The sequence below is a fragment of the Eublepharis macularius genome, chromosome 10 (assembly GCF_028583425.1).
Source record: "Eublepharis macularius isolate TG4126 chromosome 10, MPM_Emac_v1.0, whole genome shotgun sequence".
In the NCBI taxonomy this organism is placed as follows: Eukaryota; Metazoa; Chordata; class Lepidosauria; order Squamata; family Eublepharidae; genus Eublepharis; species Eublepharis macularius.
This window is the reverse complement of record NC_072799.1, coordinates 87,291,698-87,319,239: the sequence shown is the minus strand read 5'-3', so window position 1 is coordinate 87,319,239 and position 27,542 is coordinate 87,291,698. Positions and strand designations below refer to the sequence as shown.

At 42.5% G+C, this 27,542-nt stretch overlaps 2 protein-coding genes across 6 annotated transcripts in view; both read right to left on the bottom strand.

The window, feature by feature from the left end:
• NMU (neuromedin U) overlaps positions 1-15,262 on the bottom strand; it is a 33,459-nt gene extending 18,197 nt beyond the window's left edge. For all 5 annotated transcript variants that reach the window (XM_054990242.1, XM_054990240.1, XM_054990245.1 and 2 more), the window contains exons 1-5: positions 14,854-15,262; positions 7,487-7,545; positions 2,390-2,437; positions 2,248-2,307; positions 1,242-1,271 (exon numbers count right to left, since the gene is read on the bottom strand). In XM_054990242.1, coding sequence (XP_054846217.1) covers positions 1,242-1,271; positions 2,248-2,307; positions 2,390-2,437; positions 7,487-7,545; positions 14,854-15,025 — 369 coding nt within the window. In that variant the 5' untranslated portion in view covers positions 15,026-15,262. The remainder of the gene's footprint in view (positions 1-1,241; positions 1,272-2,247; positions 2,308-2,389; positions 2,438-7,486; positions 7,546-14,853) is intronic.
• A 9,042-nt stretch (positions 15,263-24,304) lies between these two features.
• LOC129336859 (uncharacterized) overlaps positions 24,305-27,542 on the bottom strand; it is a 67,618-nt gene continuing 64,380 nt past the window's right edge. The window contains exon 3 of the mRNA XM_054990239.1: positions 24,305-26,867. Within this exon, the coding sequence (XP_054846214.1) occupies positions 25,406-26,449 (1,044 nt within the window). The 5' untranslated portion in view covers positions 26,450-26,867 and the 3' untranslated portion in view covers positions 24,305-25,405. The remainder of the gene's footprint in view (positions 26,868-27,542) is intronic.

Genomic DNA, 27,542 nt, shown 5'->3' with positions numbered 1-27,542 from the left:
CCTGGATCTTCACGCAGTCATGCGCAAAACGAGTGTGCTCCCAACAGGGCTCTATGGCGTCAGTTCCAGAAGTGACATTATCTCACCCAGCAGTGGGCATGCTCCCACACTTCACAGGGGCCAATTTGGGTCCCTGTGAAGTGCAGAAGCATATCTGCCACTGGGCATGATGAGTCACTTAAGGAAGTGATGCCATCACGCCTGGTGGGAATGCACCTGCTGCGCACTGGCTCGGAAGGTTTTTTGCCTCCTGGGTCCATCCCCGCCCCCGCCCCCCCAGCTAGGAGAGTGGTGGGGGGATCAAAGGCTGGGAGCTGGGGATCCCCTGCCCCCACCGGGGGACCTGGAAGCCCCATGCCCAACTAGCAGCCACACTCCCCTTCCACTTTCTGTAGGCAGGGCTAATCCCACTGGAGGCAGGGACAGGTGTTGGGGTGGGCGTAGCCAATACAGCCTGCTTCATAAATGCCAGGAACTTATTCCAAGGAGGACCTGCCCCCCAGCTATTCTTCTGCTAGCCAGGTGGAGGACAAGCACAGGGGTGGTCTGGACCCTTTTCCCTCCAAGCACTGAGATCTGTTGAGGCCGCAAGAGTCCCTGGCATAGGGATGCCACCATCCAGGTGGGTCCTGGCGATCTCTTGGAATTACAAATGATCTCCAAGCTAAAAAGATGCATCCTCCTGAAGAAAATGGCAGCTTTGGAGGGGGGACTCTATGGTATTAATACCCTGTTGAGGTTCCTTCCCTCCCCAAATCCCACCTCCCCAGGTTCTGCCCACAAATCTCCAGGCATTTTCCAACGTGGAGTTAGCAGCCCTTACCTGGCAGCTGTGCCAACCCCAGTGACTCGGTAGAGGCTCACAGTGACCTCAAGAGACCAATGCTGTACCTCGGTATGAAGCTGCTTCATATTTTTAACTAAGATCAATCAATTCCATTTTAAACTGTTTCACAAATTACAAGCTATCTCAGCCTGGAAAGATTAACAGAAGTCCAGATAATAATGTTAATTTCATTTTCTCTTTAATTGTCTTTTACTGACAAAAGAAGTTTCATGTTTTACTGACAGAGGAAGGGGTTTTTCAACTTACCAGAATGTCTGAGTTACCTGTGTCATGGAATAATGAAATAAGAACTGTTCAAAGAAATTAAAACTGGATTTACTTTGAGACAGGCTAATGGGCTATGAGTTTCTAGACAGTTACAACACAATCAAAGGGTAGAAAAAAATAAACTTACTCTTTTGGAGTGATCTTTTTCATCTAACCCCTATGGAAACAGTAATTGGGACAGGCATTTAAAAGAAACCCAATACAGCACAGATCATTTTGAGGGGAAACTAAACACTGGTATGGTCATTATTTTTGTAATGGTTTTTAATCTTTGGAATTATAATTTTTTAATCAACAGAAACGGAGCATTTCTACTATTATTTTTCCATAGCGGTGGTGGAGAGTGCCCTCAAGTCATAGCTGACGTATGGTGACCCCCCCTGGTGGGGCTTTCATGGCAAGAGACTAACAGAGGTGGTTTGCCATTGCCTGCATCTGCAACCCTGGTCTTGGTTGGAGGCCTCCCATCCAATTACTAACCAAGACCAACCCTGCTTAGCTTTTGAGATCTGATGAGATCAGGCTCACCTGGGCTATCCAGATCAGGGGATTTTTCCATAGTATCTGTATCATATATAGATTGCTGCAGTACCCTTTCTTTAGAGCCCCATGGCACAGAGTGGTAAGCTGCAGTACTACAGCTCAAGCTCTGCTCATGACCTGAGTTCAATCCTGGCAGAAGCCAGGTTCAGGTAGCCTGCTCAAGGTTGGCTCAGCCTTCCATCCTTCCGAGGTTGGTAAAATGAGTACCCAGTTTCCTGGGGGTAAAGTGTAGATGACTGGGGAAGGCAATGGCAAACCACCCTGTAACAAAAGTCTGCCAAGAAAACGTTGTGATGTGACGTCCCCCATGGGTCAGTAATGACTCGGTGCTTGCACACCTTTACCTTCCCTTTCTTTGGGGGTACTTACTTTAAATGTGGAAGTTCCTTTACAAAGTTGGACAATGGTATTACAGGAATGGGGTGCGAGAGATGTGCATCCTGCACTGTTAAGGGGAATGGGAAAAATGCACCCCCTTGCATTCATGGAAATTAAGGCAGGATCCAACCAACTAACTGGATGGATGTTAAGCAGCACTGCATAAAATACACTTGTGATCAAGTTTCAGAAATGATGTTAACTAATATTACCTGAGTTTTCTGTAGAAGTCCCAGAACCATAAAGCAAAGCTCTTCCAATGTATTAGATGACTAAAGGAAAGAAAATAGAGTCTGAGGCCATGATATCATTGAACTCTCTTGCATTTGAATGAATCTTTTAAAATGAACTAACCTGAAGCTGAGTGTCCCTGGCCAGGTAAGCAGAGCACACATCATCTATCTGTAAAAGTTGACAAGATAACAGTGCTAGTACTTGCTGTACTGAATTTTTTTAAAAAATTCCCTTTCCCTCTGAGACCTTTCTTTTCTCAGTCAATGATTTATACCTCATATATACTCAGAAGACCAGAGAACTTGACAGCCCTCCTTTGAGAGTGGTTTCCCTTCCCTAGTTGAGGGATTTCAGGAAATAGCTCAGAGCTACTCCAAGACATCTTTGCACTTTTATGCACGTGTTGGAAGGAAGAGCATAGCTGATATGATGGTTACACATACACATGGTGGTTTTTCAATGACTTATTGCGACAATGGCTACAAAGGTCTTGTGGAGAGGTACTAGAAAGTCATTTGCCTGTGATAATCTCTCCCGACTTTTCTTTGCACCAGGCTGGAGGTAAATTAATCTAACTTTCCAAGGGAGAGAGGAAGAGGAGGACAGAAATACGCTAATACAAAGGAAGCTGTCTTCTGAAATATATGTCCATGCGCCCCTTCCAGAAGACAGTCATTATTATTGGATTTGTAGTTTCAATGGCACTCATACTCCTTGGTCAGAAGTTTCTAACAAGACAGATACCTTCTTCGGTTCTCCCCACCCGGTAGCGTTTTTTGGACTAGCACTCTGGGATCACCAATTATTTCTCTTCAGAGTCCAATTTTAATGCCTTGCAACAAGAGTATACTGAACAGTAGAAATATCCCCTGATTATAGGTTTGTGCTACAGACTCTGGGTTGGATCCAGTCTCCCATTAGTAGTTTCTACAGATTCTCTCTTCCCACTGCAGACTCCCCTCATATCATTCTTCAGGGTTCCTTATCTCACAGAAGCAGTATTTTGTGGAGGTCACTGGGTTGGCCTGCAAGGAGAGAGGCAGGAATGTCCTGTTTTACTGATGAAAAATGTGGTCTGGATCCAACCCTCTGACTCTATATGCACAAGCAAATAAGGTAGAATACTACACGTGAAGGAATATGAGGGGATTAACAAAACCACCATACTGGTGAAAGCACTAGAAAGAAATCAATTTACACAATCCAAACTACTAAATAATATTTCAATATACCTAATCACAAAATTCAAATTCCTACAACAATGGTCATGAACAGTATACACAATCCATATATAACTCAAATACAAGCAGTGCACTCTCTCCCCGCTGATATGCACTCTATTAACGCAAAATTTTCCCACATATAAGTACTCAAAGTTCCATCGGAGAACATCCACTGGTAAGTCTCCCAGGTGAGTATCCAAAGTTACTTATAGATTAATGATATTTTCCAATGGTCAATGATATTTCCCAATTCTTTTCAGATGATAAAGAAGACAATCCAGACACCTGGAAGGTGTCCCTCGCCCAACAATCAGGGCCGGTGTCTGTAGCCTGTTGTTTCGTCTTATGACCTCTTCTGGGGCGATAATAATTCCAATGAAGTATTGCCAATAAATATCACACCATTCAAAATAACATTGCATTACAATCCAAAACAATGCAAGGAATAAACTTTTTTAATGATAGTTATCCAAACATACCTGTGTATTCTTTGATTGTGTCTAAATAAACTATACATTACATTCACGAAGTCAGAAGCGACGGCTGGGGAGCATCCCACCCCGCAATCCAAATACTTTTAAGGAGCTACCAATCAACCTATGAACTGATCTTAAAGGTATCAACCACATATAACCTTCAAATACAGTGAACCCAATTTATAGAAAGCATGACAGATTAAATTCATGATTAAGACCCCTAGGCTTCATGGAATTTAACTTGTGAATCCATAAGGATTCTTTTTGGAGCAAAATTCTTTTTAAACTCTGTTCCGGAATTCCCTGACCTGAGAATAAAACTGTGAATCTGAAATTCTGTGTCCCATGTTCATGCTGTAAAAAATGTTCCAAGAAACAATACCGGGAATATACAGTCAAAGAAATTTTTGATTTTTATAACAATATATTGGTGCAAAGTGTGCAAAAGTGCAAAGTGTCAACAATAAATACAATTTCATACAAGTAATAAATATATAATAAATACAAGGTAACAATTATACAAGGTAACAGTTGTTTGTCCGTGTTTTTGTAATATTCATAGAGAAACGTCTGGGTGAGAGCTGCAGTAGAGCCTTCTTAGGAATGTAGGCAGAAGGTCCCACAGGGAAGGGTGACCACAATCCAGATCAAATGAAAATATTGATGTGCCGACGGGATTATGCTTGCATATTATACCATTCCCGTTTCGTATACACAACTTCTTCCTGGGCACAGTTATTGGACTGTGGACATAAAGTCAATGTGTATTAAATGTATATTATCACATGTAGAAGATTAGAAATTGCATCTCATATTAGAAAACTCACTGTACACCTTCCTAATGGTCTTCAATTAGAACAGCTCACCACATGATATTTTCATTACTGGCATGAACCACCATTTCAGCGCAACAGACATTTGTTACAACGAGAGAGGACTCCAATATATATACAGAAGCTGACGTAATTAACTAATTAGTTCCATTTAGGACATAACATCTTTTAAAGATACAATTACATCCATCATCCAACAAGCATCAATATGCAAACATACAACAAGGGCTCAATTTACATAACTAGATACTCTCTGTGATATAGCCATTAAGAGGAAAGGCAAAACACACTGATCTAACCACTAGGACTTACTGTCTTAAGAAACAGAATAAACAATCATATTATTGAATCAATTTGCATAGCTAAACATCCTCTGTAGTATAGCCATAATGAGAAAAGGCAAAATACACTGACCTAACCACTAGGACTTACTACCCTAAGAAACAGGAATAATCAATCTCATTATTGAGTCCATATGGTGCCAAACTCTTTAATTTGAATATCCACTTCGTTTCTAGTTGGAGCAACTTTCTGGGGCTATCTGAAGTATAAGGTTCCTGGATCACATCCACTACCGTGATCTTAGATTCATGGAATTTGTGCTGACATGCAGTGTAATGTTGTACCAGTGGCGCCTCACCTACTCTGTTCCTAATTCTCAAAATGTGTTCTTGAATTCTAATTTTGAGGGGACGTGTGGTGCTGCCCATGTAAATGGAAGGACAGCTACATCTAATCACATAGACTACATATGGTGTTCTACATGTAGAGAAGCCTTTGGATGTGCCTAATCTATCCTCTACAAGTTCTTCAAACTTAGCCATGAGGCAGCATACATTGCAATCCCCACACTGGTGATGGCCCCAGGGGGCTGGTCTACTCAAACTGGTAACATCACTCTCCTGTTTGAACTCCGACATGGTCAATATCTCTTTAAGTCCAATAACTGTGCCCAGGAAGAAGTTGTTTATACGAAACGGGAATGGTATAATATGCACGCATAATCCCGTCGGCACATCAATATTTTCATTTGATCTGGATTGTGGTCACCCTTCCCTGTGGGACCTTCTGCCTACATTCCTAAGAAGGCTCTACTGCAGCTCTCACCCAGACGTTTCTCTATGAACATTACAAAAACACGGACAAACAACTGTTACCTTGTATAATTGTATTTATTACTTGTATGAAATTGTATTTATTGTTGACACTTTGCACTTTTGCACACTTTGCACCAATATATTGTTATAAAAATCAAAAATTTCTTTGACTGTATATTCCCGGCATTGTTTCTTGTAGCCTTTGACTACCCGGGGTTTCCCTGCTTTGTTTCTGTAAAAAATGTTCCAGCAAGGGGGCTTCCATCACTCTGTTGTTTATATGTGATATATGTTCTATCATGTATAAACAACAACAGTATATGTGGAAAACTCTGCATTAATAGAGTGCATATCAGCGGGGAGAGAGTGCACTGCTTGTATTTGAGTTATATATGGATTGTGTATACTGTTCATGACCATTGTTGTGGGAATTGGAATTTTGTGATTAGGTATATTGAAATATTGAAATATTATTTAGTAGTTTGGATTGTGTAAATTGATTTCTTTCTAGTGTTTTCGCCAGTGCAGTGGTTTTGTAAATCCCCTCATATTCCTTCACATGTAGTATTCTACCTTATTTGCTTATGTTTATTGGTGAAAGTGCCTCTTATATGTTTCGTCTATATGCACAAGAGCATTCTGTTGTTCAGTGAATCTGGAATTCTTTATGCTCGTGGCCCTTTAATGACTAACAGCAGCTTATTTTCAAACATCTCAGTATAACCTCAGGGCTAGAAATTGCTTATACATAAATGTAAGATGCACACACCCAAATCTGAGACTTTTGGGATATTAAACAAAGACTTTGGACCATTTAATGTGCATGTGTATTATTACACAGAAGTTATTAGAGATGGGCATGAACCAGGAAAACAGCAGTTCATGGTTCGTAGCATTTCACGAACCATGAACTGGCTTAAAATTGCCTGGTTAGCAAATCAGTTTGTTTGGTTTGTGAATACATCACTTCCGGGTCAGCAGAAGGTCTGCAGAAAGCCCATCCCCGTCATTGCCTAGGAAACTGATTGATTGGCGCCAGGCTGTCTACAGTGACAAACCGAAAAATGAACCAAACAAATCACCCTAAAAATCATTGTGGTTTGTTGTGGTTTGTCAGAAATGCCCTCCGATGAACTGCAAGTTCGCGAATCAAAAAACGTCCCGGTTCATGATGAACTTTGGTTCGTATTTCAGTTCGTGCTAACCTCTAGTTGTTATCCATAAGTTGGATCCCACAGAGGATTTCTGTAGATGGAGGGAATTTCTGTTTATGGAGCATAAATTTCTAGCCTCCTCCACCCGTGTCCGCTCTTATAGCAGCCAAAAGGCACCTTGAAATGTTACTACTGGTGGACAGAAGAACCTCAGCATCAGCATTGGTGGAGAGCTGGAGGTCTACACCAGGAGAGGGAATCAGTGAAAATCACCCTCCCAATAGACACCCCTCCCCACCCCCGCAGAAATCTTCTGTTCAATCCAAGCCTACAACCTGGAATCCTTAGTAATGATGAATCCCTTCCTTTATACATAAAACATCAAATAATAAACAATAAAATTAAAACAGATAACATGGGATGTTGCTCTCTACCTCATTCCACAACTGCAAATCTTTTTCTTCTTGTAGAATGCTGGGCGCTACTGGTGCACCTGGAAATAAGAAGGGTGACCTGTTTTTAATATGAATAAAATTGCTTATTATAACAGTTAAGTGAGCATTTACATGTAAATGAGAATAAATGAATGTTACCGCAAACAATACTGTGATTCACAGACTTGTATGAAAAGCAAGATGAATGTTTAATATCCAATATATATTCATTTAGACAGAAAAATAACTTTAATTCCAAACGCTATGTCTTGACCTTAACAATTTTATGTTACTATCTAGTGCACTGCTCTCTATATATCATGTCACACATTTTCTAAAGTTATGGGGGAGGAGCAATAAAAAAACAAAATTAGAGAGAAAATGGAAATATATGCAGTATTAACTTATAAAACATGAAATGACTGTGCAGCTTTAAGAACAAAATTTTAACATAAACATTGTACTACTTGGCATATTCGTGACATTTTAAAGTGTACGCGCCTCAATGTTCAGGCAAAATTGCAAAGAAACCTAGTAAGGCTGGATCAAAAGATGGCATAGAAATGCTCTCAATAAAATTAATAAATATGAGAAAGTGAATTGCATTCATGCTACTACTGCAATTGCGCCACCTAAATATGTCTCTATACTTTCCTGAGATCTAGGGGGGGAAATGTAGAAACTACATTTTGAAGAAATGTAGAAACTACATTGAAGAAACTACATTTGTTTGGAATAAACAAAAGGTTTATTATTCAACTTAAAAGAGTCTTCAGTCACAGTATTAAGAACTATTAGCAGATTCAGATATGGTGTTAAACTTCACTGAAACTATTGATTTCAATAGTGTATTATCAGCATCAGCGTGCACCTAGTATGTTATATAAACTGTAGACAAGATTAATTGCATTTAAACAATAAATGTATATTTGAAAATGTTATATACGTCTACAGCATACTCAGGAATTACTATACAAATTTTCGTACTGTACAGTTCTTATAAAGCGTTTCAAATGCACTTGTCGCAAACATGTTCAAACTATTTCAAAATATTTCAAAGGAGATTCCCCCTCTATGCTTTTAGATTGAAAAAAAATGAAGAAAAGGTCCCCAAGGGAAAAAAAAGACTATTATCTGGGCAATCTCATTTCTAGTCCCACTGTGAAAATTGCTACAATCCAACAGGAACCTCTGCTGTGCAAACCCGAGTGAAATGAAAGACAGTAAAATAAGAGCATACAATCCCATTCATCTCATTGGGTTGGTGCATGTAATAAGTATAACTGAAACAAATGGATCTTAGGCATGCCTATCTCTGTGCTGAATTCTGGCCAAACACAAACAAATGGCTGTTGGCCTGCTCATGGTTAAACTATCAAATTTGTAAGTAATTCTTTTAAGTAGAAAGAACGCTATTACTTCAAAACTCCATGTTTCCACTAAAAATACTTGAAGGTACATATCTGTTTTTAATCCAGCAGATTCTATTGCTTTGTCCAGTTCTGAATTATTTGAATAGTTATTTGGACGGATCACTTAGATATAAATAAATTCCTATTAAAATTTGGAATAAGATGTCTCAACAAACAGTTGTTTCCAAATCTGTGTTTGATGAGATAACATGAATGTGGTGGTAGGAAACTTCCCTTATCAGTTCTTCAGCACAGCTGAAGAAAAAAATTTAAAGGGACCTGAGAGGCAGCTACAGGGAAGAACTGATAAATCAGGTAAGGTTTAGATATTAACAACATTTATACCGCCCTTCAGGACAACTTAATGCCCACTCAGAGCGGTTTACAAAGTTTGTCATATTATCCTCACGACAATCCCCCTGTGAGGTAGGTGGGGCCGAAAGAGCTCTGAGAAGCTGTGAGTGACCCAAGAACACCCAGCTGGCTTCAAGCAGAGGAGTGAGGGAATCAAACCTGGTTCTCCAGATTAGAGTCCTGCTGTTCTTAACCACTACACCAAACTGGCTCTCCTTTTACCTGCTGATTCTCCTTTGCAAATCTACCCCTGCCCCCAGACTCATATTGTGGTTCACTTGGGGTACCCTATTTCCATCCTTATTTTTTTAAAAAACATAGGCTTTGTCCATTTGCCATCTAGTGATATAAGATGTCAAAAGAATGCATTTTAAAATTGCTTCCTATGAATAACACTCATGTTCCAGCTCTCTGGCATACTATAATAAAGTTTATGTTGTTTCCCACCACATCAATGAAGCTATGTTCAGACTAACATGGGGGGAAATACTTTTGTACAATGCTTAAGAAAACTACCTTTTAAAACTATGTCATTACATAAAGATTCCAAAAAAAAACACCCTTAAAAACTGCAACACTAGCAACTTTGTGTGGGTTATGATTTATGAGCAAGGAGTCATACAAAATTCAAAACATTAAAATTGTTTGATACCTGAACAGCTAACCATACAGTACCATGAGTTAACACTGTTAACAAAAAATCCTAACTTTAAACGTTAGCTAATGTAGTCTGAACTGGCAGTGACTGAGAAGGAAAGAGATGTCTGGTTTATAGTAGATAACTTGATGAAAAAGTCAACGCAGTGTGAGGCAGTGGTGAAAATGGCAAGCTCCATCCTAGAGATTATTAGAAAAGGGATGGAAAATGAAACTGCCAATTTTGTTGCATAGATTTATGGCGTGGCTTCATTTGGAATACTGCAAACAGTCTCTAGTCACCCTCGGTGCCATCCTAAGCAAAGTTACACCCTTCTATACACACTAACATCCATGGCCAAGGTTGCACTGTAAATCTCAAAAAAGATACTGTAGATTTGGAAAGTTCAGAAAAAGGCAACCAAGATGATTTAAGGGACTGAAAGTACCTTTGCTATGAAGTTTACAATATAAGAGATCTAAAACATCAATCAAATAAAAAGAAAAAATGTCTACACAGATCCAATTAAAACAATTAAGTCAATACTATCACCACTACCAAAAAAAAGAGCAGGAAATACAGCAGTCTAAATCAATAAAACATCAAAAAACTCAAGACACGTGAAGTCAGTTTCAAAGTCATTCCTTCTTTAAACTTCTCTCCACTTTTTTGTAAGAGTTTCTACACACACAAACACCCAAATTACAGGCATTAAAAATAACCATTGAGAAGAAATCTAAGGTCTCTAGAAAATATTTTTTCAGGTTATAAGTAACAGTCATCATCACAAAACCTTTCCTTCCTGGGGTGAACTGGAAATATGGCTATATTTTATAATGTAGCTACTGAGATAAGGTCCCAGTTGGTAAAATAATTCTGTTAATCAAGTTCTGATAATTGCTGCATTCTGTTTATTGATTGTATCTTAAAGAGCTACAGATTGTATAATAAACCTTTTTATTAAGTAATAATTTAGAGGGCTAGTTGAATATTCTGGTAGGCAACTATAGGTATATTACATATAGGCATCTTCCATAATTTTTATTTATTTAAGTAAAGGGTATAAAAGTGTGTCTACTGATAACATATATTAAAGTCAACCTAACATACAAAACAGATATGACTAATATAAGAATAAAGCTAAATCTGTTCAGAGATCTCAGTACAATCTAGTAACAGAAGAAAGTCTGTTAAGTACAAGGGATTGTAGAATACCTTGAACAGTGAAGATACATTATCAAATATGAGTATCTCATACCATTGTCTAATGCTAATTACATTTTTATATTTCCATCTTGCAGCAGTGAGCAGTTTAGCTGTAATCGGACACATAAATATTAGTTCTTTCGTCACTTTTGGAATAAGCTTGGAATCTGAATGATCCATTAAGATTGTAAGAGGTGACTGAAGATTATAGGGTGACTGAATAACCAGCGAGTTTTTAAAATTAATTTGTAGAATAATTCTGCCCAAAACATTTGTATTTTTGCACAAGATTTGTAAAGAACCCTGTTTTCTCACAACCTTCCCAACACATTCAAAATATTATGGCCACATGGGATGTAAATTGATTGGTGTTAAATACCATCTAGCCATTATCTGAAATAGAATTTCTTTGGTACTAATTGATAAGGTTTCTGTGCAGATTTCAAATATGTGGGCAGTTTAAATGTCATTCAAGTCAGGATGAAAGTGCTCCAGATTATCCCCAGACCCACTTATCAATTTTTTCATTAGCCTGTTTTTAGAGATCAATGAATTAGAGGCAATACCTTAACTTTACTCAAACACAAAAGTTCTTTCAATGGTCTGATTTGTTATTAAAACTGACAGCAATGCATTTAGGTGCTCACGCTGGTCACTTATAGATAATAAAATGTAAATATTACAGGTTGAAAACATTTAAGAATCCAGTCACTCTTACAATCAGTATGGTGTTGGAATGCAGCCTTTTCCATCTGTTCTTATGGGTGGAGTGAGAAGCACTCCCATAAAGGGAAGAAACTGTAAACAGAAAAATCAAGATATAGTAATGATTACAATTTAGTGAATCAGAAGTAAATGTAGGTCAGCTTCTGATGTGTGGCTGCAGCAGAGAAGAGTTTGCATATATGCTTGCTGATAACAGTTTACGGAGCTAAAACTTGGCCACCAAAACAGAGGGAAACGGTCTGTACCAAGAGTCTTACAGTGGCTGCTGCTAATTATAGCCAGTCAGCTATGTCTTGAGGGCACTCTCAACCACCATGTATATATGGAAAGGCTTACTCAAGTCAGAGAAGAGAGATGTCAAAGAACAATCTACAGACTGAAAGCCTGAAACAAGAAAAAGAATTTAGCATGTATTGTCTCTGTGGCCCTAATAATGATACCAATCAGACTTTACTGCTGCCGCCGCTGTTAATTTTTAATTTAGTACTAACTCTATGCTAGGTGCTGACTTCATTATATTAATTGTGAACCAAATCCAGTTTTCACACTACTAACCTGCTTCCATAACACTGCGAAACATTGTGCAAAAAACACGGAGGATAGCGTCTTCTCGCGAGAGTTTTGCGCAACATCGCGCAAAACTCTCACAAGAAGACGCTATCTTCCGTGGTTTTTGCGCGACGTTTCACAACGTAATGGAAGCAGGTTAGTAGTGTGAAAACAGCCATGGTGAGGTAGTTTGCAGTGGCAGCCAAAGAAATGCTTTCACAATTCAAACGCTGATCTTTTGGAAGCATGTATAAAGTATGCATTCAAGCTGACATTTGGTAGCTGGAATAAACTGGAATCAGGGAGGATTTTAAAACTCACTTTCCATCTCTATTAATGCAAATCAGTGCACAGTGGTGAGCAGATTTATCCCACAGGCTTAGATAATCATGTAGCCTGCTATGGACGCTTTTTTTTCCTAAGTAAAAAGGCAGCATATAAAATAGACAGAAAAAAGCAGGTAGAGCTACATATTTCACAGGAAAACCTAAGGTTTGTGTAAAAGTATGCAGGCTTCTGAATTCACAGAATTCTTCATAGGACACATAGTTAGGGTACCAGATTGTGAGGTCTGTATAGAACATGCTGAGGACCATTATAGTATATTAGTTAGAGTGTGGGACTAGGAGTGGGAAGTATATGTATAAGGTGCCATCAAGTAGCAGCCAACTTATGGCAACCCCTAGGAATTTCAAGGCAAGATATGTTCAGAGGTGGTTTGCCATTGCCTGCATCTGCAGAGCCACTCTGGACTTCCTTGGTCGTCTCCTGCCCAAGTACCAACCAGGACCAACCCTGTTACGCTTCCAAGATAACAGTAATAACTTAACTTATAGACCACTCTTGTAGACAGATTAGTGCCACACTCAGAGCAGCAAAGGTCAGTGTTATTACTATCCCCACGATACAGTTGAGGAGCTGGACTGAGAGGAGCAGCTTACTCAAGACCGCCTGCTGAGCTCACAGCAGTAGTGGAATTCAAACAAGCAGAGTGCTGATTTGCAATCCAACCACTTAACCTCTATGCAACAGCAGCTCCCTGATCCCTGAGAGCCAGTTTGGTGTAGTGGTTAAGAGTGGCAGGACTCTAATCTGGAGAACTGTGTTTGATTCCCCACTCCTCCGCTTGAAGCCAGCTGGGTGACCTTGGCTCAGTCACGGCTCTTCGGAGCTCTCTCAGCCCCATCCACCTCACAAAGTGTTTTGTTGTGGGGATAATAACAGCACATTTTGTAAACCGCTCTGAGTGGATGTTAAGTTGTCCTGAAGGGTGGTATATAAATCAAATGCTGTTGTTGTTATTATCCGACAAGATTGGGGTTCCCTGGCCCAACCAGGCCAAGACTGGCCTTGGGAGACCAGTATCAAAACCCAGCTTGTTAGGAAACTTAACTGGGAGATCATGGGGCCAAGTCACTCTCTCTCTCTCCCTAATCTACCTCACAGGGTTGTTTTGAAGGTAAAATGCAGTAGGCTAGGACAAAGTATGCCAGACTGAGCACCTTGGAGAACAGGTGGAATCAAAATACACTAACAGTGTAATCCTCATAACACTTTCCTGGGAGTAAGCCCCACTGTATGGAGCCGAGTATGAATCCAAGAATGGTTAAGATCGCTCTCTAAATAACTGTGCTTCCACTGCCTTTCCCCTTGCCAGAAGCTTTGAACTGCTGCCTGGTGGATGGTGCTCAGGAATCGCTGTACTTGACCAAAGTCTGGGGGAGAAAAAAGGTGGTGGAGGGGGTTTTAATCATCCTTACCTCTAAAAGTTACTGAAAGCACTGACATGGCTAAAAGAACAGGATTGAAAGTATAACAATTAGATATTTCAAGATGGGCTAGTCTGTTTGTCTGTAGCAGTAGAAAAGAGCATGAGTCCAGGAGCACCTATGAGACTAACAACATTTGTGGTAGGGTGTGAGCTTTCGTGAGTCACAGCTCACTAGAAGTGCTACTGGACTCTGGCTCTTTTCTACGGTATCAGAAGAAGTGAGCTGTGACTCACGAAAGCTCACACCCTAACACAAATGTTGTTAGTCTCATAGGTGCTACTGGACTCTGGCTCTTTTCTACTGCAATTAAATATTTGACTATTTACTTACAAACGTTGGGAGAGACCGAGGGCGTGAGAAATGGGGGGAATTAAGTAAATACGAGCTTGTTGCATACCCTTATTTATTCTACTTGTATCCGCTCTATTCGGAAATAGCGACCGAAACCATTCCCGCTGCGAATCGTGTAAGAATTATGATGTTGCAGAAACGGCAGCTGGGCCATTGTTGCTCGTTTCCTACACGCGCGCAATCCAAGTCGAGTCAAGATTTGGCAAAGGTCGCCCCTGAAGTTTGTTAAGCGAGGGGAGCGCGCGGGCAAATGCAAGAGAAGCGACGTCGCGGCAGCGGAAACAGTCCGGCCACAAGAACGGGACGTTCCCCGAAAGGAGGGACGGCGCGCACCGCCGCCCGCCACCGCCTCGCCCTTACCTTTACACAAGCTCACCCCAAAGACGAGGAGGAAGAGGACGGGCAGCCGCCCGGGGGCTCCCCGGCCCGACTGCAGCTTGCGGGGGGCGAGGGGGCCGCCGCCGGCGACGCCGCTCCCGCCCGGGCAGGAGGCTGGAGGCGGCGCCCGGCACGCGCGGCTGGCCCTTCGCATGGCGGCTTCGTCGGCGCTTCCCTCGCGCGCGCTTTGGGGGCTGCAGCTCTCCGGCCGTGGCCTCTCCGGTCCGCGCTGCCGAGCGACGCTTTTAAATCTCCCAGACTCGAGGAAGGCGGCGACCAAACCTGACTCAGGCGGGCCACGTCAGCCCCCGGCCCTCCCCGCCTGCCGCCTGTCCGCCCTCGGCAGCCGCCCGACCCGTCAGGAGGGGGACGCCGACGGACGGGCTCGGCCCTGGCGGTGGGACTGTGGAAAGCTGAAAAGGGCCCAACAGCAGCAAACCCCAAAGCGCTCGTGATGGGAGTGAAAAATCCTCCTGTCAGGTGCGATGTGATCCCACGCAGGGGAGGGTTGTCGACCTGCCCTGCGCTTCCCTCCTGTCCTGTGGGAGGTGAAAGGGTTGGGTCAGGAAAAACCCCGCAGCCTTGTTCTCTTAATGGTTGTCCAGTGGCACGGATTCACAGGCCCAACGCCAGTGCTGGGGCAGGTGCACCCTGGGGATAGCCTTAGAAGTCTTACTAACCACAGGCAACATTCGATCTGTATTCCCCCTTCAGAACAACTTTTCGCCCACTCAGAGCAGTTTACTAAGTGTGTTATTATTATCCTTGTGAGGTGAGTGGGGCTGAGAGAGCTGCGACTGAGCCAAGGTCACCCAGCTGGCTTCAAGCGGAGGAGTGGGGAATCAAACCTGGCTCTCCAGATTAGAGCCCTGCTGCTTTTAACCACTACACTGGTCCTCAAGTCATAGCTGACTTATGGCAACCCCTGGTGGGGTTTTCATGGCAAGAGACTAACAGAGGTGATTTGCCATTGCCTGCCTCTGCGGCCCTGGTCTTCATTGGAGGTCTCCCATCCAATTACTAACCAAGGCCAACCCTGCTTAGCTTCTGATGAGACCGCGCTAATTAATAACGGCCTTCTTGGTATTCAGTTGTCTGTGTTTAGTCTCTGTAACTACATTGCTGTGGCTGACCAGTCCTCTGCCCTGAATTTTTGAGCATTGGTGAAGGGTATGATTTCAGCCTTCATTGTGAGAAGAATGAAGACAATGAGAATAGATGCTCCTTTGAGGTAAGTTGCATCCTATGACTGCCTTCTATCAAGTCTTTCTCCAACAGAGAGGGACTTACTTCAACAAAGACTTTCTCCATCAGTCTTTCTCCCTAGTCCATTGCTAGATGGTCTAGGATTTACTTAGAACTCCGTGGCTTTTACCATAGAGTCGGGTTCTGTGATGGCATTTCTGCTTATGCAGCCAGAAGTGACATCTGGGCATTGTGCCATTTGAGTAAGTCCTGCCCCCTGCTGGCAACCCTAAGGTCAGTACTCTGACTTGGTTTATCAAGAACAGTAGTGTTTTCCATATAGGTTTATATGGTTTCCCTGTTGCTGCTGTGGTCGCCAGTACACCACAACAGCAACAGCACTTCTACATGGCTAGTGTCCTTCTATTTTCCCTTCTCCAATCTCCTAACAGCAGCCATTCCCTTTCCTCTGTGCACCTGGGGGTTTGGGGGTTTATTTTTTTAATTGGCACTTGTATATCATTATAGCAATTAGGTTCTCTGAATTCCCAGATTTTGTTTAGATTCTGATGCAAAGATACAAGGGGAAATGCATCTCTCCCACAACAAAAGGACCTAGAGTTACTCTTTTTTTAAAAAAAACACACAATGAAAGCAGGGAAATCAGGGAACAGACAGGTTATTGTAACAATATGCTAACTTTAAAAAAAACCCTCTCCAATGGTAGGCAGAGAAATGGCTGCTGCAAGGACGGGGTAGAGAAAATCGTGCAGGTGTGGGCAGGAATGTTAAGACCCAGACTCTCACCCACATGAGTGCCAGATTGGCATTGTTGTGATCTTTCTTAAAACACTGAAGCAAATTTGGGAAAAATCACAGAGAAGACGGAAAAATCTCTGGAGGTACATAATGCTGTGGGGAAACAGGGAAAAAAATCCCACGTCCCAATAGCATCCTAGTCAGTCTAGGACAAACAGCCTGTCTGTAAGTGACAGCTGCTGCAATTTACTCTTCTGCTCAATTGTACAAGGTGTAAGAACCTTGGCCTCCTTCATCCCATGTGCAAACCATAAGCTTTTAAACTTACCAACACTTGCCTAGTCCTCAGAAACAGCAAAAAGGAGGTAACGCTCCCTTTGGTTTGTACCACTTCACAGTACTGAATAACATATCTTAAATGGTCCTCTAAAATTCACATGGCATACTAGAGGTCTTGAGAGCCTGGTTCTTCTGCAGCACAGACTAATATTCTCCCCTAGTTTTCTGTGTACCAGTAAGTTTATGTATTAAGGAGCATAAAAATGTGAATGCCAATCCAGTCTGAAGTGCAAACACCAGCCTACTTTCTTATCCACAGCTTGAGAGAACTGAGCCTCGGTAGCATGCAGATTCCATTGAACATAGCTGAACACACTTCTGAATAAGTAGATATTGGTTTACATTGCTAGAAAGCATGAGGAAAGTACTTTGTAAATACTTTGTAAACTATGTAAATTTGGATGTTTTAGCATTGTTAATTTACAATAACTATTTTATATATTTTAACATTTATGTATTTGTAATCCTCCCTGAGCCTGCTGGAAATGCAGGGAGGGTGGAATAAAAGTCGAAAATAAATAAAATAAATAAATAAATTTGTAAACAGGTTCAATCCCAGCCACGTTTTTGTAAAAAACCTGCCTCAAGTAGCAGGACTCAGAAAGGAGTCTGTTTAAGACTTCAAAAAGAGTCCAGTAGCACCTTTAAGACTAACCAATTTTATTGTAGCATAAGTTTTCGAGAATCAAGTTCTCTTCATCAGATGCATGATACAGAGACTGGTCAAATACAGAAGAGGAGGGAGAGAAGGGGAGGAGAGAGAAGAGGCAATTAGGGGGGGAAGGGGGAGGGTGCAATCAAAACATTCCTTTGCTAGTATATGTAAACATCTCCTTTTAGTGTGTGTATCAGTTGGCTTCAAAGGAGTTTGCCCTGTTAGTTTGTAGCAGCCAAACAGCTAGACCATCCAATTCCAATGCAGTATGGGCCTTCGATAACCACAGCTCTCCCTGCCAGATGCATCTGACAAAGAGATCTGTGGTTCCCGAAAGCCCACGCCAGGAAGTCCAGGGCTGTTATGCAGAGGCAGGCAATGGCAAACCACCTCTAAATTTCTCTTGCCTGGAAAAATCCATGGGATCTCCACAATCCAGCATTTTCCACCACCAATAAATAATTTATTCAGAAACATCAAAGGCTTCAAATAATATACATTTACCTGCTATTCTGATGTTTTTTGGAAAATAGACTGTTCTTGAATCAATAAAGGAAGCCATAGCCTTCCATTTGCAAGACCTGAGCAATAATAAGATATTCTGGAGGTCATTAATTCACGTAACACACGCAAACTTTTTAAAAACTAAAATCCCCTGTCAGCAGTATAGAGGAGCACATATTTCCTTCCACATGCATAGGATTTTTTCCTTCCACATGTTAGGATTTTTTAAATACATTTGCTGTTTTTTATTCAAAGCTGAAGATTAGATTTTATTATCCTTTTCCTGGTCTTCATACCCTTTCAAAATAACAGTAAAATGTTTTAATCATTTTGATTAACATATCCTGCCATTTAGAATAACCAAAGCAATATGGAAAGTGGTGCAGCAACCTGCAAGAGAAAGAAGAAGAAGAAGAAGAAAAACCAGAAGAGAATAAGAGGTGGGAAATTTTAAACAATTGCCACACACTTTCTCATTACTTGATAACCAAGAAGTGTTTGCCGTAACAGCGTGCAATTAAAACCATGCATAAAACATGACAGTCGGAATGAGTGTCTGTTGTAATGCATTTACACTTGTGTGAAGCCCCAGTGCATGGTGGCCAAAGATGTGGAGTGTAATGTGCCTTTATCAATATGTTGGTGCGTAATTTCCTTAACAGAATCACCATCATGCCTTCAGTTGTTGGTCTTCCATAACATTTTATTTCTTCCTAATGCCCAGAAGATTTCTCTCCTCCACAGAAGTTTACAGAATGGATAAACAGACAGCTTTTTCTAAGTATTTAGAAAAGAACAACAGCCTAAGACTTCTAGCATAGCTGGAAAACATAACGAGAGAAGTGTATGATTTTTAATGAAATTCACACTCATCATTCCCAGCCTCTTCCTTTTAAGAGCAGCATACAGTTTCTTTTCACTCCAGATTGTGTGTGTTGTGTTTATTATGATTAAACCATCTTTCTTCTTCCTCAAGAATAGTACGTTGGCAAAATATATATGAAGTTGCTGTGTTGGAATTCTTGCACAGATCTGAGGCTATCAGTGTGGGCTCAGAGTGGCTAGCTTATTACTACAGAAAGTAATTGTCCTTTCAGATGAGTTTCTGCACTCTATTATCTTAATTTGCCAGTTTGCTTGACACTTCAGCAGGATCATTACTCTTTCGACTAGAGATAGGGTTTTCATCCATGCCCTGCAAAGAAATAATAACAACAACATTTGATTTATATACCGCCCTTCAGGACAAGTTAATGCCCACTCAGAGCGGTTTACAAAGTATGCCATTATTATACCCACAACAAAACACCCTGTGAGGTGTAATAATCTGTGTCTTAGAAAGCTGGCCTCTCCCAGTAGAGGTGGGCATGAACTGGAAAACACCAAAGTTTTGCACGGACCCATCCGGTTTGGCATTCAGAAACCAGCGAGTCATGGGAGGCCCATTTTCCATGGACCCATGGACTTTTTGCCGGTCAGCAGAAGCAGGGGAGCCTGCCAGTCAGCTGGAGCAGGGAGGGTGCCATGGCCCAGTCTGAGAGTGAGGTCTCCTCTGGAGGAGAGGAGCCTCGTGTAGCCAGCCAGGACTCCTCAGGAGAAGAGGAGCCCTGTGTAGCCAGCCCTAGCCCTGATTCAGCAGAAGCCAGCAATCAGGAGCAACAGCTGCTGGCTGATCAGAGCTTGCAGCCACCAGCTGAGACACCAGCACCCTCTAGCTCCTACACCACAGGGGAAGCTCAGCCAGGGACTTCTACAGGTGCAGCTCAGCCAAGAGCCTCCATCCCCCCAGGTTCACCCACGCCCAAGGAACGCCGCAGGCAGCGCCAGAGACTGGAACTGCAGGAGAGACGGCGCAGTGCTCGCCTCTTGAGCCAACGGCAGCTGCTGGAGAGTGATGATGAGTAGCGTCAGGATGGAGCCCCAGTAGCTGGATGGAAACCACGCCTGGCTATAAGAGCCAGTCTGGAGGAACTGCCGGGCGTGGAAGCAACAACGTGTCTACTGTCTGCAACCACTCTGTGTTCCATGGACCTTGCCTGTGCCTGCTTTTGGACCTGATGCTATCGGTAACTGACCTTGGACTGTGCCCGACCTTGCTCTTGGACTCTGGACTCACTCCTGGTGTTATCTCATGCTCTGACCACCGGTTTGACCTGGCTTTAGCTCTTGGAACTCCCTTCAGACTCTGGCATTAAGGTTTGGACTTGAACCACCCTGCTTGGGCTGGCCCGGCCCAGCCCATGACAGAGGGAGTTAGAGCTCTCCTGGTGCTGCTCCCAGCACCACAGGCCAGCAAGTGGCAGGGAAAGGGCCCTTTCTGGGCTTCAACTGGCCCTTTAGATTTCAGCTGGCCTGCGGAGGGGGGGATTCCCCCCTCCATGGGCAAGCTGGCGCCTAGAAAGGGCCATTTCCCTGCCGCGCAAGTGGCCTGCTGGTCACTGGAAAGGGCTGTTTCCCTGCTGCACAAGTGACAGGGAAAGGGCCCTTTAAACTCCAGCTGGCCCACAGAGGGGGAATCCTCCCTTTGTGAGCCAGCTGGTGCCTGGAAAGGGCAGTTTTCCTGCCATATAAGTGTCAGGGAATGGGCCCTTTAAATGCCAGCTGGCCCACGGAGGGGGGGGATCCTCCCTCTGTAGGCCAGCTGGCATTTAAAGGGCCCTTTCCCTGCCATGCAAGCCACTGGAAAGCTGACTGGAGCAAGGGGGGGTTAGAGTGCTCCCAGCGCCACTGGCAAGCAGCACCGGGAGTGCTTTAACATTTAAATCCCCCCTTGCCAGTCAGCTGGAGCAAGGGGAGTTAAAGCACTCCAGTCCCTGCCTGGACAGATGAATCAGTTGGTTAATGCACTCCGGCCCCTGCCCAGACTGACAAACCAGTCGGTTCAGGAACCGGGCTGAATCGTCGGGAACTGGGCTGAAATGCCACAGACCCACGGCCTGTGTTTTTTTCACGGTCTGTGCCCACCTCTATCCCACCTAACTTCCTTCTTTTTACAGTTGTGTGTCTTAATCTGCCAAACTGAATGTAACCATCATTTGACAAAGAAGGCTCTGGTTTGTGAATGCTTATACTGTAAGTGTGTTAGTCCATAGATTCCCTAAGGTTGTTTCTTACCAGCCAGATCTTTATTTTTTTTCTCTTTATCTCTGACTCACTTTACTTGGTCAGATCCAGAGCTACCTTTTTTTTTCTCCTGAGCTCACATCCCTAACAAATCCCTGCATTTGTGCATTTATTAGCATTCATTTGTAGTTGCAGAGCCTCAAAGTGGCATGCAGCTCATGTGCTGGCAAATTGTTAGAAGTGAAAGCCTGTTTACTGTATCTTTGTGGCAAGCACACCAGTACTTCAGAGGAGACAGTAGAAATTGTAAGACAGTAGAACTTGTAGAACTTTCCTCTCTGTCCTTATTTTTGTTTGTTCCTCTGTATCCTTGTTTTTTTTTCCTCCTTGTTTACTAGAGATTGCTACTCTCAGGGACTTTCTTCTGGCGAGCCTCCAGGTGGGGAAGACGTGCTCTCAGCATCTCTCTCCAGCCTATCTGAGGTAACAATAAAGGACATCCGTTTCTTTTCTAAAAGAATAAGCCTTGTGTGGAGTTCACTCCCTTGAGAGCAGGATTCCCCTTCTGCTGTGGAAGCTGATATTCAGACTACCACATATTACTTTTATAAATCTTTTGCAAAGCTTTCAATTCATTTTTAATAATATACCTTTTACTTCTGCTCAAATTTCTCCTCCAAATTCAGACTTACAATTCCAGTCCTCTAATTTATTGTTTGGGTGACTGATACCATTTTAGGAATCAGTGCCTGCTTCCTATCTGCTCAACCTGTAAGTTTGTAAGAGTACATTTATACAAGATGTGTCTCCCCAGAATTATCTCTTCATGAAAAAAACCCTAAACCAGTACTACCTCGTAGGCAATGAAGTCTTAAAGAACATTACTCCCTTTGACTCCTGTGGGATTAGGAGGTGTAAGGAGTGCAAAGAAGCCAGGTGCGTGTAGTTACTGTTGGTCTGTTCCAGGCTAGGAGTTAAAGCAGCAGCGCACTCACATTTTTCAAAAGCTGTCAGCCTGCATCCCCCCACCACCACCAACCGCCCCCAAAGGACGTTGGCTTTTTAAAATGGAGCACTTCTGTGCTGATGTGACGGAGCTTGAGATAGCTCATTCCTGCTTCTGAGAGGCCCTCTCAAAAAGATGGAAAATCTTCTGTAAAGCCACACGAGGCCAGTTTTATTACATTTTCTTAGCTAAAATGAAAGCACCAACTTCATTTTTTCATATGGAAACCTGAGAGATATTAACTATTAAAAGTAAGTCTGAATGTGGAAGTTATTATCTTGAGGATGTGATTACATTGATGGCCAATATTTAATGTTTTTAATCAGGGAATTAATTGTGTCTAATTTTTGTTCTATTTTTCAATTATATTTATCCTACTAGAGCAAAGTTGCAGAAGTGTCTGTGAGTTCTTTACACAAAGTTACAATCTGATCCTAAGCAGAGTTATTGATATCCATTGAAATCTATAGAGTTAGAAGGATATCGCTCTACTTAGAATTGCGTGGTTAGATACACCGTACAAAACTGAAATATTGTGCAGTTAGTTACGCAAGGAGACACGACTGTTCTGTAGAATGGGAAGAAATGACATGTGTCTGATGGGGAAAAAATTCCCACAATGAAGATTTTTTTCCAGTGTGATGGGGATTCTGACTAGTAAAGGAATTTTATTTATTTATGTACTTCATTTGTATCTTGTCTTCTTTCCCCACAGGGACTCACAGCAGCTTACATCGTTCTCCTCTCTAGTCTATCCTCACAACAGCCATGTGAGGTAAGATAAATTGAATGTGTGTGACTGGCCCAATGTCACCCAGCAAGATGCCGTGACAGTGTGGGGATTCAAACCTGGACCTCCCAGATCTCAGTCCAAAAATCTAACCATTATATCATGTTGGATCTAGACAATACTTTTTATACTTCGGTGGGCTTTGCCTTCATCTTCGATGTCACCCCCTTTATGTGCTATTAGGTTGGGTCATAATAGTACATAAACCAGGTATCGGAGTGGAGCAAACAGAAATATATTTTTGGAGTTGTTTTCTCCAATCCTTCAAGAACATTGGACTAAGCATGAGATGGAAAGGTAAGTGTGAATGTGCTCAGGTCAGTGGTCATCTTGAAAATCTCTGGTTCCCAGAATTTTCCTGGTGAATGCATTGTAAGCAGGTTATATTGTCTGTCTTTTCTGTCATGGTATGCGGCACAACTATAACAGAAGCAACTCCCCAATATCTGTATAAAAAATGTGCAGTTTAGGGGAGCTGTCAAGACTTAGTCAGAGTATTGCAGTTTGATTATTTGTACCTTTTGTCTGCATAAAGTAGGAAAAAAATTACATAGGGTGAAAATACATTATATTCAACATGTTGGTCTCTTTCTTACGTGTCTTTTTGTTCAGTGTTTTGCCAAACAAACTGAGTATTATAAAAACAGGGACAGCTTGTCTCTGAAGGCCAGATTAGAGTTCTGTGGGACTTATTTGCCACTTTATTGTAGTTTCAATAACATAATGTCTAAAATTAGAAGTACATTATCATTTGAGAAGTCGCTGAAGTAATTTTGAGATTTCTGAGGAAATTGTTATTGCTTCTTTTTAAATTCCAGAACTGACCCCTCAAACTTATGAAGAGCCATAGTGTGACAGTAATCTTTATTACACAATGGGGTATCTAAATATGGATGTGTGCAAAACTGGATTTTGTAGTCTTTGAGATGAGAGAGAACAAGAAACGTGCAGTAAGTAACTTCAATAACTAATATTTCCTCCTATCTCAACTTGTATTGTCACGTTACTTCTGATGATATCCCATTCACTTTAATGGACTTAGACCAGAGTAACTGTGTATATGATTGAACAGACAGAGCCCTATGTTTTCAAAGCCAAAGGAAAATCAAAAAGAGTCCAGTAGCACCTTTAAGACTAACCAATTTTATTTTAGCATAAGCTTTCGAGAATCAAGTTCTCTTCGTCAGATGCCTGATACAGAGACTGGTCAAACACAGAAGAGCAAGAGAGGGAAGAGGCAATTAGGGGGGAGGGGGAGGGAGCAATCAAAACATTCCTTTGCTAGTATATGTAAACATCTCCTTTTGGTGTGTGTATCAGTTGGCTTCAAAGGAGTTTGCCCTGTTAGTTTGTAGAAGCCAAATAGCTAGACCATCCAATTCCAATGCAGTATGGGCCTTCGGTAACCACAGCTCTCCCTGCCAGATGCATCTGACAAAGAGATCTGTGGTTCCCGAAAGCCCACGCCAGGTACCACTGAGCTCCCCCAGACCCCACCTCTGTAAAGGAAATCTGTTACCTGTGGTAATGTGATAACCATTCATAGTCCCTATTCAGTCCCAGCTTGACAGAGTCAAATTTGCATATGAATTCCAGTTCAGCATCCTCCCGTTGGATTTTGTTTTTGAAAGGTTTCTGTTGAACTACAGTGACCTTTAAGTCTTTGATGGAATGTCCTGGTAGATTGAAGTGTTCTCCCACTGGTTTCTGGACGTTTCCATTTCTAATGTCAGATTTGTGTCCATTTATTCTTTTGCGTAGAGGTTGGCTGGTTTGTCCAATGTACAGAGCAGAAGGACATTGTTGGCACATGAGGGCATATATCAGATTGGAGGATGAGCAGCTGTAAGAGCCAGAGACAGTGTAGTTGATGCCATTGGGTCCTGTAATTGTATCCCCTGGGTAGATATAGGGGCAGAGCTGGCATCTGGGTCTGTTGCAGGGCCTGGTACCTGTGCTGGTGACTCTGCTGGCCGATTCATGGTTGTGAGTGAGAAGTCGTTTAAGGTTGGGGGGCTGTCTGTAGGCAAGGAAAGGTCTTCCACCCAGGGCTTCTGAGAGAGAGGTATCATTTTCCAGGATGGGTTGTAGCTCATTGATGATACGTTGGATGGGTTTGAGCTGGGAACTATAGGTGACAACCAGTGGTGTTCTGTTGTTAGTTCCTTTAGGCTTGTCCTGGAGCAGGCTGTTTCTGGGTACTAGTCTGGCCCTGTTGATTTGTTTCTTCACTTCATTTGGTGGGTACTGTAGTCCCAAAAATGCTTGTTGTAAATCTCTTTAAGTGTGAGTCTCGGTCGAGAGCATTGGAGCAGATACGGTTGTAACGTAAGGCTTGGCTGTAGACAATAGACCGAGTGGTATGTTTAGGGTGGTAGCTGGAGGCATGTAGATATGAGTATCGGTCTGTTGGTTTCCGGTATAAGGTGGTATTTATTCGTCCATTATGTAGTTGTACAGTGGTGTCCAGGAAGTGTACCTGTTGTGTAGAGTGGTCCAGACTTAGGTTGATAGTAGGGTGAAAGTTATTGAAGTCTTGATGAAATCTCTCAAGAGCTTCCTTCCCATGGGTCCAAATGATGAAGATGTCATCCAGGAATCTTAAGTATAGTAGTGGTTCCAGTGGATGGGAGCTGAGGAAGCGTTGTTCCAAGTCCGCCATGAATATGTTAGCATATTGTGGTGCCATGCGTGTGCCCATGGCTGTGCCATTAATCTGTAGATATAAGTTGTCACCAAATTCGAAGTAATTGTGAGTGAGTACGAAGTGACAAAGTTCAGTGGCGAGGTGTGCTGTGGTTTTGTCCAGGATAATATTCTGTAGGGCTTGCAGTCCATCCGCATGTGGGATATTGGTGTATAAAGCCTCCACATCCATGGTTGCTAGGATGGTGTCATCAGGTAGGTTGTCAATGGACTGTATTTTCCTGAGGAAGTCAGTGGTGTCCCGTAAATAGCTGGGTGTGCTGGTGGCATAGGGCCTGAGGATCGAGTCCATGTATCCTGAGACTCCTACCGTGATAGTGTCTCTTCCTGAGACGATGGGGCGTCCTGTGTTACCCAGTTTATGGATTTTGGGTAGTAGGTAGAATTTTCCTGGCCGTGGTTCCTGGGGTGTGTCCGTATGGATGCATTCTTGTATGTCCACGGGAAGAGTCTTCAATATTTTATTGAGTTCTCTTTTATATTGCTCCGTAGGATCAGCAGGTAGTATTTTATAGAATGTTGTGTTGGAGAGTTGTCTTTCTGCTTCCTGTATATAATTCTGTTTGTCCATGATGACCACTGCTCCACCTTTGTCGGTTTCCTTGATTACGATGCCAGAGTTGTTTTGGAGGCTGTTTATGGCATCTCTTTCTGCATGGCTGAGGTTCTGCTTTAGGTGTTGTTGTTTGTCAATTATTTCAGCCTGGGTGCGTTGACGGAAGCATTCAATGTAAAAGTCCAATGAAGAGTTCCGGCCCTCAGGGGGTGTCCATGTGGAATTCTTTTTTCTGGAGTTTTGTAACGATGATTGTGTATTGCTGGGTTGGGAGAGTGATGGTTGCTGTGATGGTGTCTGTTCAGTGCTCTGTTCATCGTTTTGTTCAGCAGAGTAGTTGAAGAATTCTTTCAGTCTTAGGCGTCTGAAATAGGCCTCCAGGTCTCCACAAAGTTGTATGGTTTGTGTGGGTCTGGCTGGGCAAACTCTGCATCTAAAGCCAAAGGAGAAACACAGAGGTACACGTATTTATAGTGCTAGCAAATGGTGCTAACTTGACATATACTGAGCTCTTAAGACTGTGGGGGTCAGGAAATAAAATTTACTAGAAAAGATATTACTAAGAAAAATATTGTATGTAAGCACTAACTGGTTCAAAGCAGAGATAACCGCCTACAACTGAACAGCTAGTGTAGTGCAATAGCCTTGGAATTCATATACGGCAGGGGTCCCCAACATGGTGCTCTGGTCTGGATAGCCCAGGAAAACCTGATCTTGTCAGATTTCAGAAGCTAAGCAGGGTCATCCTTGGTTTGTAATTGGATGGGAGACCTCCAGTGAAGACCAGGGTTGCAGAGGAAGGCAATGGCAAACCATCTCTGTTCGACTCTTATCATGAAAACCCCGCCAGGGGTTGCCATAAGACACTCTACACCACCACCACCACCACCCCAACATGGTGCTGTGGGTGCCATGGCACCTGCTGAAAATTTCCTGGTGCCAACCAACTGTTTTAAGAAAATGGGTGTGGTCGGGTGGGCTTTAGCCCAGCAGGGCTTCTGATTGGCTATTGGAAATTTGATTGTCCATGCAGATTTTTTAAAATGTTGCTTTGGCAGCAGCTGCCATTACAGCACCAGGGATCTTCCCTCTGTGACTAAAGGCAAGC